Source organism: the organism of the source record quoted next, unplaced genomic scaffold (genome assembly GCF_019419815.1).
Source record: "Pyrus x bretschneideri cultivar Hongxiangsu unplaced genomic scaffold, Pyrus_bretschneideri_v1 Contig36, whole genome shotgun sequence".
Taxonomy (NCBI): domain Eukaryota; kingdom Viridiplantae; phylum Streptophyta; class Magnoliopsida; order Rosales; family Rosaceae; genus Pyrus; species Pyrus x bretschneideri.
Window position 1 is genome coordinate 439,559 of NW_025999679.1, and position 13,971 is coordinate 453,529.

Genomic DNA, 13,971 nt, shown 5'->3' on the forward strand with positions numbered 1-13,971 from the left:
GGATCTTTACTAACAGTCACAAAGCTTTCTCTGTCTGGCGACTTGCGAGCGGAGGCAGATTGTCTGCCCCTGATTGGGTGTTTTTCTTATCTTTTTTTTTATTTAGTGCAGTCACGTTTAAATAACGTGAATATTTTATATTCCTGTATAACTGTATTTTAATAATGTTGACATGCGACAACCATCACCATCGTTTCCTTCCAAACCTTCAAACGCCACCGCCCCCATACATCGGCGAGCGACTCCCACCCCCGTCTCTGATTTTCGTCGCCCTCTGGATCTCTCAAGCTCCTTCTCACAGCTGTCTCCGGATCAATCTCGCATCTCAGTAACAGGCAAGTGAGTTCCTTCTGGTATTTTGGGTTATTTATTTATTTATTTTTGTGTTAAATCATTAATTTCTTTTGGAACAAGGAGAACCCAGAACTTGATCAGCAGTACGTTGTCCGAAAATCGATTTGAGTTGTAGAGTTTCGTTAATTTGTGGACAACAGTGTGCATATATTGTTTGTTCTGTTGTTCTGCAGTGTTTTATATAGATGTTGTGTGTGTGATGCTTAACTGGGTTTGGTGTCTGTCGGATGGTTAACTGGTGGCAACGTCGGACAACAATGCTAATTGCATTATGTACAATTTCTTCTAGAACAAAGAGAACCCACAACACGATTTGAGAAGTACTCCCATGTTGGAAAATTGATTTGGTTTGTACATGTCCTTGAATTGTACAAATTAATGTGCATTTGATGCTGCATTTGGTTTTTCTTCAGTACTTGTGTGTAATGTTTTGTTTAGACAGTGCTTTTCGAACCAATGTTCAGGGAAACCATGTACTAAAGAATCAATTTTTTGTTGTACTCATAAATTCTTACTTTAATATGTTGTCTTGATCTATTATTCAAGACGTTATTGCCTCTCTTCGGTCACATGTTTCTCATGCATTTGTAATGCTTTCAGCCGCGTTTACGTCACAAAATTTTGTATTACATTTTGGGAAGCTCAACCATCTTGTTGCCTGTCACTAACTTGTGCCCATATGCTATAAAAATATGAAAAATTAAACGGAGACTAGGAGCTGAAAACATGCGTTTTACTAACATGTGAATGGAATCTAGTGTTTGTTGGATTGACAATATTGGTTAACCACATTTATTTAGTTGAATTTGCATTAAGATTTTTGTTTCTTGATTGTGTTAGTTTCAGATACAGAGATTGAGAACATGAGTGTTCTTTTTAAGTATCATATAGTTGTAAATATGATACTTATGCGAGATCGGAGTTAAACAAGAAAACTATATCCGCCTCCACATTGGACATATACTTAATAGAATTTCAGTTTGTGTTTTTATAGGTTTTGAACTTTTTATGCAAACAACTTTGTATTCACATTCGTTTGTTAACTCATGAGTCTTGACAGTGTTATAGATTTGAATGGTTTTTTGGTTCAGGAATTTGATGTGATTGTAGGTAAATTTATACAGGGAGCAAATTAACATTTCGATTGATATAATGGATAGCATTTTACAAACTTGGTCGAAACGAAAAGTTTTGTTATGAACTTCGCTGTTAATTTTTCGACAGTTAATGTATTTCAATCCAACAAAAATAAAAACAGTTAAAAAAATTTTATTCACTTCCTATTTTTAATGTGAATTTTTTTATTAGATAGTTAAATTTTATTGCAAATCGAACCCAAAACCAACGTTAGTATTATTACTCGGTTAAGATGTGAACTTTATGTACAGGTACACAAAGATGGAGAGAAGACATGAACACCTTCAATGAAAAAGCTATTTGAACATCTTCAATGTAAAAACAATGCCCGTCTTTACTTTCAAATCCCAGATCTAGGCTCTAGCCCTACAACAATGGTGGGACCGTAGAGACACTTCCTCCCACTCCTCCTCTTGTCTCTTTCCATCCTCTCCATCTTCTTCTCCTATTACCACTCCTCTCTCCCCCACTCACCCCCAAGCCCTAACCCTAAATTCACTCTCCTTCCCCAAACTTCTGACTCTAACCCCAATTTCACCTTCATCATCAAGGTCCTCACCTTCAATCGGCTTGACTCGGTAGCTCGCTGCCTACGTTCCCTTGCTGCCGCCAACCACCTCACTGACGAGGTCCATCTCCACGTCTACGTTGACCATTTTGCCCCAGGGGATGCCCCTTCAAGTTCAAACATTGATCAAAAGTTGCAGGAGTCGCATCGGATTTTGGAGTTTGTAGATGAGTTTGAGTGGAAATTTGGGAGCAAACTCGTCCATTACCGGACTGCAAATGTTGGCCTGCAGGCCCACTGGTTGGAGGCCTAGTGGCCCAACTCTGACAACGAGTTCACTTTTGTTGTGGAAGATGACTTTGAGGTCTCACCGCTGTATTACAAGTTTCTGAGAAGTCTGATCGTGAATTACTTGTTGAGAGAACTTGCCCCACTAACCTGGACAGAAGGAATACTGTACGTGGGTACAATATTCCTTGTCAGCAGACTACCACATGGTTTCAGCTCCTGTGCTCTGATGTGTTGCAGCATAGGCAGCAAGCATGCCACCTTTACAACATTTGTTTATTGCATGCGTGTGTGTAAGATGTATATAAAACAACCAACTGACTCTTCCAGCAAACACACCAAATACGAAGATCCCAGCGATCCTCTTTATCTTCATCACTCTGATCAGCCTGGAGCGATCCTCGTCACACACCCTTTGAATGACGAAAATTAATCCACTTGGAGCCGAGCCATGGTCATGGCCCTCAATGCCAAGAACAAGGAAGGATTCATCAATGGATCCATTAAAAGGCCCGAGTCTGCATCCACAAGTGAATTCCAACAGTGGACTCGTTGCAACAACCTCGTGAAATCCTGGCTGCTTAACTCTGTCTCGAAAGATATCGGAGCAAGTGTCATCTACAACAATGTTGCAGCTGATATTTGGAATGAGTTGAAGGAACGTTTCTCTCACACAAACAGTGTACATCTCTTCCATATTGAACAAGAGATACATGGAAGTGTTCAAGGAAATTTGAACATTGGTGCATATTATACCAAACTGAAAAGTTTTTGGGATGAACGTGATGCCATGTGCACTCTCCCAACCTGTACATGTGGAGCTGCAAAAGAATTAATGCAGTTTCAGCAAAGTCAGAAAATCATGAAGTTTCTCATGGGTGAATCCTACGCTGCGGTTCGTGGGCAACTTTTACTTATGGATCCCCTCCCTGTTGTCAACAAAGCTTTCTCACTTATTATTCAAGATGAGAAGCAAAGAACAGTTTCAATACATGCTCCTGGAAGGTCCTCAGTCACCGATACCGCAGCTTTCGCCGTGCGGGATAACATGCGAAACTCTGGTAGGAATTTTTCTCCAAGAAATTCCCATCTAAAATGTGGTCGTTGTGATGCAACTGGACACACTTCAGATACCTGTCGTGCACACCTCAAGTGCGACTACTGTAATTGGAGAGGTCACACCATTGATCAATGCCGCAAACTGAAAAAGGCGAAAGACAACAGCAATAGGGGAGATTATCAGGATCGCAGGGGTTCCAATTCCAAAGCTAATCATGTTGATACCCAGCCAATGCCTCCAGCAACATCTCCTTCGTCCTACAGCTTCACTTCCGAGCAATATCACAATCTGCTTGCACTCCTTGATAAGAGTCAATCCAACTCCACATCTAATCATGTCGGTACCACCTCTACTATGAATAACTTGTCAGGTAGAGTTTTTTGTGCTTCTGCTCTCAATAAGGAAAGGGACTGGATTTTCGATACAGGCGCCACAGACCACATGGTCTGCTCACCAAGCTTAATGACCACAAGTGTTCCAGTATACAATCGACAAGTGCACTTACCCAATCATGCACTTGCCGATGTCACACATATTGGCACAGTTCATCTCTCAAATGATCTCACCCTTCACAACGTGCTTTGTGTTCCATCATTTAAACTGAATTTAATTTCTGTCAGCAAACTCACTAATACCTCATCTTGCTTTGTCATCTTCACTGATAAAATGTGTCTACTTCAGGGCCAACGATCGGGGAAGATGATTGGGACGGGAACTGAATGAGAAGGACTCTACTACCTTGATAATGTGATGAAAACCAGGTGCAATTCATTGTCAATTGTTGCCTCTTCTTCTTCTCAGCGTTGGCATCAACGCCTTGGCCATCTTTCCAACAAGACCTTACGGCATCTCTCTACTTGCATTAAAAATTTGAATTTTTGTAGCATTGATGATTGTTTGATCTGTCCATTAGCCAAACAAACACGTGCTCCTTTTCCTTTGAGTTCTATCACCACAAAGGCTCCTTTTGAGTTAATTCATGTTGACATTTGGGGAGGTTACCATGTTCCCACTATCACAGGGGCACAATATTTCTTAACTATTGTGGATGATTTCTCAAGATGCACATGGGTTTATTTAATGAATCACAAATCAGATGCACGATCTTATCTCATCACTTTCATCCACCTTGTTGAAACACAATTTTCCACACGAGTCAAGGTTCTTCGTAGTGATAACGGTCCAGAATTTTTTATGACCCAATTTTTTTCAGATAAGGGGATTCTCCATCAAACAAGTTGTGTCTCTACTCCCCAACAAAAAGGGGTAGCAGAGCGCAAACACCGCCACTTACTCAATGTTGCTAGAGCCTTACTTTTTCAATCTTATTAAGTTTAATATTTGGTTGTGTTATCGATTTATTGTTGTAATGGCAGTTGGTTGTTTTATATACATCTTACACACACGCATGCATTTAAACAATTGCATGCAATAAACAAATGTTGTAAAGGTGGCGTGCTTGCTGCCCATGCTGCAACACATCAGAGCACAGGAGCTGAAACCATGTGGTAGTCTGCTGACAAGGAATATTGTACCCACGTGCAGTATTCCTTCTGTCCAGGTTAGTGGGGCAAGTTCTCTCAACACTCCCCCTCAAGTTTGGAATAAATGTTGATTATTCCTAACTTGCAAAGCAAAGTCGTAAACTGGTATAAGCTCAGTGGCTTTGTGAAGATGTCGGCTGGTTGTTTCATGGTTAAGATGTGAGATGTCTCGATCATTCCACTTTGAACCCTTTCTTGTACAAGATGGCAGTCAATTTCTATGTGTTTGGTTCTTTCGTGAAAGACCGGATTCGAAGCGATGTGAAGTGCCGCTTGATTATCACAATATAACTTGATTGGACGTTTATGTTTGATACCCAAGTCTTGTAGAACAGATTTCAACCAAGTGACTTCACAACAAGTTGCTGCCATTGAACGATACTCCGCCTCTGCACTAGAACGTGACACAGTATTTTGTTCCTTACTTTTTCAATCTCATCTTCCTAAGAAATTTTGGGGTGATGCAATCCTCACTGCCACTTATCTCATAAATCGGACTCCCACTCCTCTTCTTCAAGGCAAATCACCCTATGAAATACTTCACCACAAACAGCCAGCGTATGCACATTTGCGAGTGTTTGGTTGCTTATGTTTTTCTTCCACCCACCACCATCGTCCCACAAAATTTGATGCAAGAGCCACGCGGTGTCTTTTTCTTGGGTATCCATATGGCACAAAGGGATATCGAGTTTACGACCTTCACACGGGTAAAATCTTTATCTCCCGTGATGTTATTTTCCATGAACATGTGTTCCCTTTTTCATCTTCTGCTGCAGTTTCACCACTTGTGTTTCCACATACTCAAGATACTGCCTGTGATGATCCCATCATTCATCCGTCCATTCTACTGGAGCAGGATTCCGTCGATCCATCATCTTCTTCGCCGGTGAGTCCTGTTTCGGTTTCATCTCCTTTTCTTTCCACCTCACCACCTCGTCTTAAACGACCCACTCATGCACCTGGTTATCTTCAACAATATCACATCGACATCAACCTCCCTTCTCGGTCCGTCCCTTCATCTCACTCGGCGTTGACCAAAGTACCAGGTACTCCTTACCCTTTGTCTGATGTCCTCACATACGATCGTTTATCTGCTCAACATCGTGCTTTCACCACTTCCATTTCAGCTGCCATAGAACCTAGCTCATTCTCACAGGCTATATGCGACCCTCACTGGCGTTTCGCTATGGAAGAAGAACTGGCAGCCCTTGCTGCGAATAGGACATGGTCTCTGCAACCATTGCCCCCTGGCAAGAAGCCGGTTGGATGTAAATGGGTTTACAAAATCAAATTTCGATCTGATGGATCCATTGAGAGATATAAAGCACGCTTGGTTGCCAAAGGTTATAGCCAAATTGAAGGCTTAGACTATCGAGAGACCTTTGCTCCGGTTGCAAAATTGACTACAGTTCGTCTACTCCTTGTTGTTGCCTCGGTCCAACAATGGCACCTCCACCAGCTTGATGTTAATAACGCTTTCCTCCATGGTGATCTTGAAGAAGATGTCTACATGTCCTTGCCTTCTGGTTTCGGACGAAAGGGGGAGACACGAGTTTGTAAACTTCATAAATCTTTGTATGGGCTTAAGCAAGCCTCTCGTCAATGGTTTATCAAACTCTCTTGTGCTCTTAGAAAGGCCGGTTATCAACAATCCAAGGCAGATTATTCATTGTTCTTCCGAAACCATGATGGTAAATTCACTGCCCTCCTTGTCTATGTTGATGATATTATCTTGGCAGGAAATAACATTACCGGACTGCAAATGTTGGCCTGCAGGCCCAATGGTTGGAGGCCTGGTGGCCCAACTCTGACAACGAGTTCACTTTTGTTGTGGAAGATGACTTGGAGGTCTCACCGCTGTATTACAAGTTTCTGAGAAGTCTGATCGTGAATTACTATTACAATGCCTCTAACTATCGTCCCTACATCTACGGGGCATCGCTGCAGCGACCAAGGTTTGTCCCAGGTACCATCCTATTTTGTTTTCTTTGTTTGTTATTCTTCTTTTTTCTAATTTAGTTGCCCAAAAAGGAAAATGTAAAAGGGTTTATGGTTAGAGCTAGTACTGGATCTCTTCTACTTTAAGCATTGTCTGATACCTGAATCTGATCTCGTTGGTGTGGATTATCCAAGAATGTTGTAAGATACTCGTTTGCATGATTGTATTAGGCAAAGGAAAATCAAATTTAAATTTCAGTTTTGGAATATTTGGATTTGAATGAATTTGTAGCTTGCCATATTTCTTTTTCATTTTTATTCATGAAAACAAATGGAAAAGAAACGGAGAACCTATTTATTCGATTTGTTGTTGGCTTATGGGTAGCAAACTAGAATTGGATTTGTTGTTTGCTTATAGGTAAACACGGGAACAAACTACAAATGAATGATACAACACGACTCTTCTTGTACCAACTAGTTGGCACCTGGGGTCAGCTTCTCTTTCCTAAACCTTGGAAAGAGTTCAGGGTGTGGTATGACAATCACAAGGCAAAAGGCATTAAGCCATTTCTTGATGGCATGGTACTTTGTTACTTCTAAAAATTCGATTTCTAGATTTTTTTTCTTTTCTAATTTTAACTTTTTATTATCTCGCTCATTCCTCAGTTGAGATGATAAATTCATGTGCAGGTGACGACAGGGTGGTATAAAAAGATGGGAGAGAAGATATGGACACCTTGGTTCATTAAATTCATTCATACTCGTGGCTACTTTAATATCTACACCAATTTTTTGCAAGAGAGAGCGCTTAGCGTCTCTCACAGGGATGCTGGTGTTAATTATGGGAAAACAGCTGGGCCTGATTCCCACATACTGAATGAAAGTTCTCTTGATTCGGATTTTTGGGACGTGCAACCGTTGAGTGATCTTAAGTGGTATGATTTTTGTTTCAGAGAAATATTTCCCGACACAGTTGTTGGGAGCTTTGATGAACTCGGGTCTGTTTAATTCTGTGCAGAAACATGACACTGTTATCATAGTGAGCCTATTTGGGGTATCCGAGCTGGCAATAAGGAACTTGTTCTGCCACTTTGAGAGGCTAAATATATGGCACTATGTACTTGTTGGCCCCGAATCTGATTTCATGTTTGATCTGGCAAGAAGAGGATATCCGGTGATTGGTACAAACCAGTTTCTGAAGAGTGTAGGAGCTTACAAATCGATGTCTCTCCAAGATTCATATGCAGAAATGATCAAGGCCTATGTATTAAGAAAGTGTTTAGAATCTAGGTACAATGCCTGGGTGGTGGACGGGAACATGCTTCCTGTCAGTAGTGACCTTTTTGTTGAGTCTGATCCCTCATACGATTTCTACATAGGGAAGAGCTCGGAACTTTTCTTTGCCCGTAGATCTTTCGCTCAGAATGTTGATGGTGATGATTTTATATCCAAATTTGCAACAATGGCGAACTCGTTGCTAGTTAAAAGGCAGAGCATAAGTTTTGGTTTCATAATGACAAAGCTTTTGGAACAGAAGGGTGTGAAGGTCAAGAGTCTCGACGAGACAAGCTTCGGTCTCAAGATCGATTACAGTAATGTTAATCAATCATTGGGGGATGGAAAACAGATGGTATTTTGGTCTAGTGATACGGCTTCAGATTTAGTTCAGAAGCGGCTTCAAGAATTGGGTATTTGGATTGTAAATAATGACTTGTCTTGCAAGGCTGTTGTTTGTCATCAGTCATAGCGTCTGATCTGATATTATACACATTATCTTGATTTCATTGTAACCTATACGTAGCCATTTGCTTTTTGGTTCTGTTTAAGCTCTTAATTGTCTTGTGCCCAATTTTTTCCCAGGTATGATTTTCATTTACCAAGTTTTCTACGATTTAGATGTAAGCATCCATGGTTGAAAGGCAAAGATGAACAAAGAAATACATCGGTCACAAATCTTGAAGATTCATATCCACTTTTTGGGAGTATATATTTTCGATTATTTATTTATTTATTTATTCAAAGGATGACTAAAACTTAGAGAATGAAAGCCATGAACCTCACCGTACATTAAAAAAATAAAATAAAATAAAAAAACCTAATTTCATCTAACATGCATATTATGGATGTCAAGAGATTAGGTGGTGAGCATCACTATTATGTTACAAGATTGTCATGTGTTACAAGGCTAGATAATATATTGAATTGTAAGTAATTTTTAAATTCACTTATCAAAAATTCAACAGAGTCATAGTTACTATCGAAAAAACAAAGAAAATCTTATGCAGTGTTGTTCATGTCATGAGACTTGTTAAATGAAAGAATAATTAAAAGTGGGTGATGTGTACTCTTGTTCTCATCAAATATAAATATACTAACTTCTAACTTAACTGTATTATCTAGGGCTGGGCACGGGCCGGGCCGGGCCCAAATTTGGAAGAACCGGACCTACCCGTTTTAAAATGTAACGGGCCGGGCCGGGCCGGGTGTAGGGATTTTAAGTTTGGGAACCGGACCTAACTCGGCCCGTATCAAACGGGCCGGTTCGGGACGGGTCCACGGGTCCAATAACTTTTTTTTTTTTTTTAATCTGGTTATTGGGCATACTAAGATTTAACCGGACCTTCCTGCTGCATATTTCAAGTATCGAACACAGTTATATTCCACTCTCACAACGTATATGAACGTTTACTTTTATACTCAAACTACATAATTGAAAGGCAGACATAAGGTGTGACAATATTTACCGATTTCTGTGAAGAATTTGAACGGAAACTATCAATAATCTTTCGAGAAAAACTATTTGATTGGAGAGTGCTCTGGAGAGAGTTCTTTCTAGAAGGACCTGAGTTAATCCGCAAGCTAGGTTTCAGAAACTCTTGAAGCTCATACTTTGACCTACATGAATATGTGACTACTTTAAACATCTGAAAAATAACCCAACAATTGAATCTGCTCCATGGTAGATTCTAGAATTCTATATCATAACTAACCGGATGAATTTTGAACGTTCCTCATGACCGGCATCTGGTCCAGGCTTTGAAAGTCCCTCAGGAATAAAAGCCTCGTAAATTGAATTAGCAGAAGAGTTTCCTCCAACTTCTATCATTGCATCAATTTCATTATCGGACCATTCATCCAGGGTCACTGACAAAACATATAATTGTAATAATGCACACGACTGGAGACATCACGTCAGCATATAGAAAACATAAAATAATAATGAATATTGATCAATTAAGCAACATTTGACAGATCACCGAGCAAGCCTGAAATAGTTCTACCATGCCTGTCATCCTAGAAACGAAAGAAGGAAAGCCAAAGAGAGATTTTTTTGGTAAAAGGACTGAAATAAACTTTCCCAGTTTCCTTGCATTGCAACTCAAACAACCAAGGATGAACAATCAAATGAACTTCCTTGATGAAAGCAGATTGGGATCAATCAGTTATTTCGTTCACCGAGTTACAAGTTCCCTTTTGGTCAGTGGATTTTGTATCTTTTAATCTTCTTTTACCATCTTTCACCAAAACACCCAAACTAACAAATCACTTAGCACCAACATCATGTAGCAGGGATAAGCCTTATGGAAGTTTTTTTTTCTAGCAAAAACTGTTGAATCCCACATTGGTCATACAAAAAGAAAAGTAATAGTTGAAATATCCTAACCCCACTCTAACTAACACCGAGACCTTTTGTGATAAAACCCCACACCTGACGGATTGTGCAGGTGGTAATTACCAAGTTAGGGACAATATCGGTGTTATTAGAAGTGGGCCATATGGCCCATCTCTCTGATATTTCTACATGGTATTAGAGCAGAGATCCTAGGATTTCTGCTTTGCCCGTTCCCTCAAGCAAACTCAGCCCTCCCACGAAGAACCTACCACCACTCCACGATGGAAACAATTTCATCCTAACCGATCCTACCCCTATAATAAACACTACTACCCTAACTAATCCTACAATGAATCCTCCTATTTCGAGTTCTTCCGACATGCCTCCAGAGTCCTCAGGTAACTATGGTTATGCTTTTAATATGAATAATTGTGATACTCAATCCGATTGGATTATTGACTCCGGTGCCACAGATCATATGACCTACGACCCCACTGATTTATCTTGTGATACTGTTCCACTTCGACGAAATATTACTAATGCTAATGGTGTTACCTCATCGGTAACTGGTGCTGGCACTGTACGCCTCACGCCTACCCTCTCTTTGCGGCATACACTACTTGTACCTTCACTAAAGCATAAATTAATGTCTCCTGGCCAAGCTACTGAGCAATTGAATTGTTGTGCACTATTGTATCCGAAGTTTTGTCTTATTCAGGATATTCTCACGAAGGAGATAATTGGTCGTGGTACTAAGAAGGGGGATCTCTATTTTGTGGACGATGTCAGTACAAGACAGGTCAATCTCGCCCAAAGAGCCGTTGATCACAAACGGCGTCAAATATGGTTATGGCATCACCGTTTGGGTCATCCGTCTTTCAGTTATTTACAACATATGTTTCCTAATTTATTTGTTGGTTGTTTGGTTTCAAACTTTAAATGTGACACTTGCGTACTTGCCAAGAGTCACCGTGTCTCTTATCCGTTGAATTCTAATAAAAGTGATATTCCTTTTGGTCTTGTTCATTTGGATGTTTGGGGACCATCTCTGATTACTACTTTATCTGGTATTAGGTGGTTTGTAACGTTCATAGATGATTGCACACGGATGACATGGTTATACCTTCTTAAGCATAAAAGTGATGTGTTGCTGGCATTTAAGACATTCCACACCATGGTTCAGACACAGTTTTCTACTAAAATCCGGATTTTGCGTTCTGATAACGGTGGTGAATATGTTAATAATGATTTTACACATTATTTAACTAATCACAGAATCCTCCATGAGACTACTTGTCCTTAGACTCCTCAACAGAATGGGGTGGCTAAGCGCAAAAATCGTCATCTATTAGAAACAGCTCGATCGCTATTGATTGGGGCGGATGTTCCCCGCTCCTCTTGGGATGTTGCTCTTCAGACTGCCACTTACCTTATCAACCTATGCCATCCAAAGTATTGAATTTTCTTACACCTTTGCAAGTTCTTGCTACACTCGTGCCTCTACCGTCCATTTTGGTGCTCCCACCGCGAGTTTTTGGATGTGTTGCCTTTGTTCATCTACATAAAAATCAACGGGCAAAACTTGACCCATGTGCTCTCTGGTGTGTTTTCATGGGGTATGGATTACATTAGAAAGGGTACCGTTGTATACTACCATGGATGTTACTTTTTCCGAGTCTGAGATGTATTACTCTTCAGCTTCTTCCAACCCTCCTCTTCAGGGGGAAACACTGCATAACGAACAGGTTTGGACCATGGCTGCTGCTACCATTGATCTTCCGTTGCCACTATTAACCGAGCCCGTAGTGGCTACACTGCCAGCCCAGCCAACAAAAGCAGCATCGTTGCCCACAGAACTAGGAGCAGGCACTGCAGTGTCGTGCTCACCCACAGCAACTGATAGAAGCATATTTATGCTACTTAGTTATGTTGTTTCCTTGCATTTAGTTAGTTAATTACTATTTATTTTAGTCTTTTAAGCTATTTTCGTATGTTTTTAGGTCCTAATGGCAAAAGGAGCAAGAAAGGGCATTTTGAAGCTAAATGGAGCAATTTTGGGCATGGATTGGATAGCTTAACCATGGAGCAAAGAGGATGGACGAAATTGAAGTCAAGAAGGGCTAGGAAAGCTAAAAATCTGGAGAGAGGAGTCCAAATGCAAAGAAGATAAGGAAATAGCAAGAAATAAGGAACCTTATCCAAATTTCCTTATCTTATCCAAACCTTATCCAACCTTATCTTATCTTATGCTATCCTAATCTTTTCCTACCTTAATCCCAACTTCAAAGAGGACTCCTTTTCACATTAAATCACCTAAATATCAAGTTCTAGAAGCCCTATTTTCGTGCATTAAGTTTATGCCACATGTAACCCTTCTAGAAGTTCTAGAATCTGCCACAAGGACCATTCCTTGTCCTCCTTGGAATCTGATTGAAAGTGTCCTTGTTCTTTGGTGATTTGGAGTCCTAATTCCTCTCCTTTTCAGCCCAATTTCGTGCCTCCCCTTCACCCTATAAATACATGATGCCACAACACTCAAAAACCACCACCTTCTACCACAAATTCACACCACACCATCCACCACACCTCAAGAGCCTAAATTCACACAAATCCCCATTGTTGGCAGCAAGGAAGGAAGGAGGAGCCACCTGGAGTGTTTCTAGGTGTATTCTATCTTTATTTTTAATGTTTAAGTTTAATTATCTTTGTTTTGCGAACATGTGGAACTAATTTCTTTTTAGTTAGAGGTGAATTTGAAGCCATGATTATATGTTTTATATGAATTGATTATATCCAGTTATTGTTTCTTGAGTCTTGAATGTGATTTGCTTATCTAAGTTATTAAAACTTGTTTATGTATGTGGGTTGGGGGTCGACACTTAATTTGCATGCATGAATTTGATGCTAGAGTATAAGAGGGTCTCACGTAATAGTTATTCACTTATATTCACAAGTAGTGGAGGTTGCTAGTCACAATCGTGTTAAGTAAATCCTTGGTATAAGTCACATGCGTTTCATAGTGATGAATGCCTTGTCAATGCTTATGATTTTCATAGAACTTAATGACTTTTGACATGTATCTCTATCATACGTTTCATATAGGGAACTTAAGAAAGATAATTTGGTTTAGATGCGTATTCCATCTAATTCAATGAAATAAGGAAAATCTGATGGTTAGTTGTGCGATGCAACTAACTTGGGGCGTTTTCATTCATAGTCTAAAGGAAAATAACTGGAAATTGGTTTATATGCATATATCATGTGTGGAGAATGACCCTCTAACTAGCCCTTCACCCATTTAATTCACCTAATTTCGTTTTTACAAAGTGTTTTCTACAAAGTTTTTGTTTTAAGTTTTAAATTCGTCAAAAACAGTCCCCCTTTCATTTAGTCTTGTTATTTGAGTCAAAATCTGTTTTCTTTGAGTCTTTTGAGTCAAGTTAGGGTTTACTTTCGTCCAAAACACTTGTTAGGTCTAAAATTGAGTCTTTTTGAGTGTTTGTTGTTGTTTTGAGTGTTTTAAGTTAGT

General features: G+C 40.0%; 1 protein-coding gene across 1 annotated transcript; it reads left to right on the forward strand.

Moving 5' to 3' along the window:
• The first annotated feature begins 172 nt into the window (after positions 1–172).
• Positions 173–8,663, forward strand: LOC108867343. Its single transcript, XM_048591925.1, has 6 exons — positions 173–335; positions 1,195–1,247; positions 1,881–2,262; positions 6,639–6,857; positions 7,248–7,411; positions 7,520–8,663. Exons 1-6 carry the CDS (start codon positions 173–175, stop codon positions 7,835–7,837), a joined length of 1,299 nt encoding a protein of 432 aa, XP_048447882.1. The 3' UTR covers positions 7,838–8,663.
• Positions 8,664–13,971: the final 5,308 nt, after the last annotated feature.

Coding starts and splice junctions, on each gene's coding strand:
- LOC108867343 (XM_048591925.1), top strand. CDS start 173: ATGCGACAACCATCACCATCGTTTCCTTCCAAACCTTCAAACGCCACC. Junction 336..1,194: donor ATCTCGCATCTCAGTAACAG/GCAAGTGAGTTC, acceptor TGATTGTGTTAG/TTTCAGATACAGAGATTGAG. Junction 7,412..7,519: donor AGCCATTTCTTGATGGCATG/GTACTTTGTTAC, acceptor ATTCATGTGCAG/GTGACGACAGGGTGGTATAA.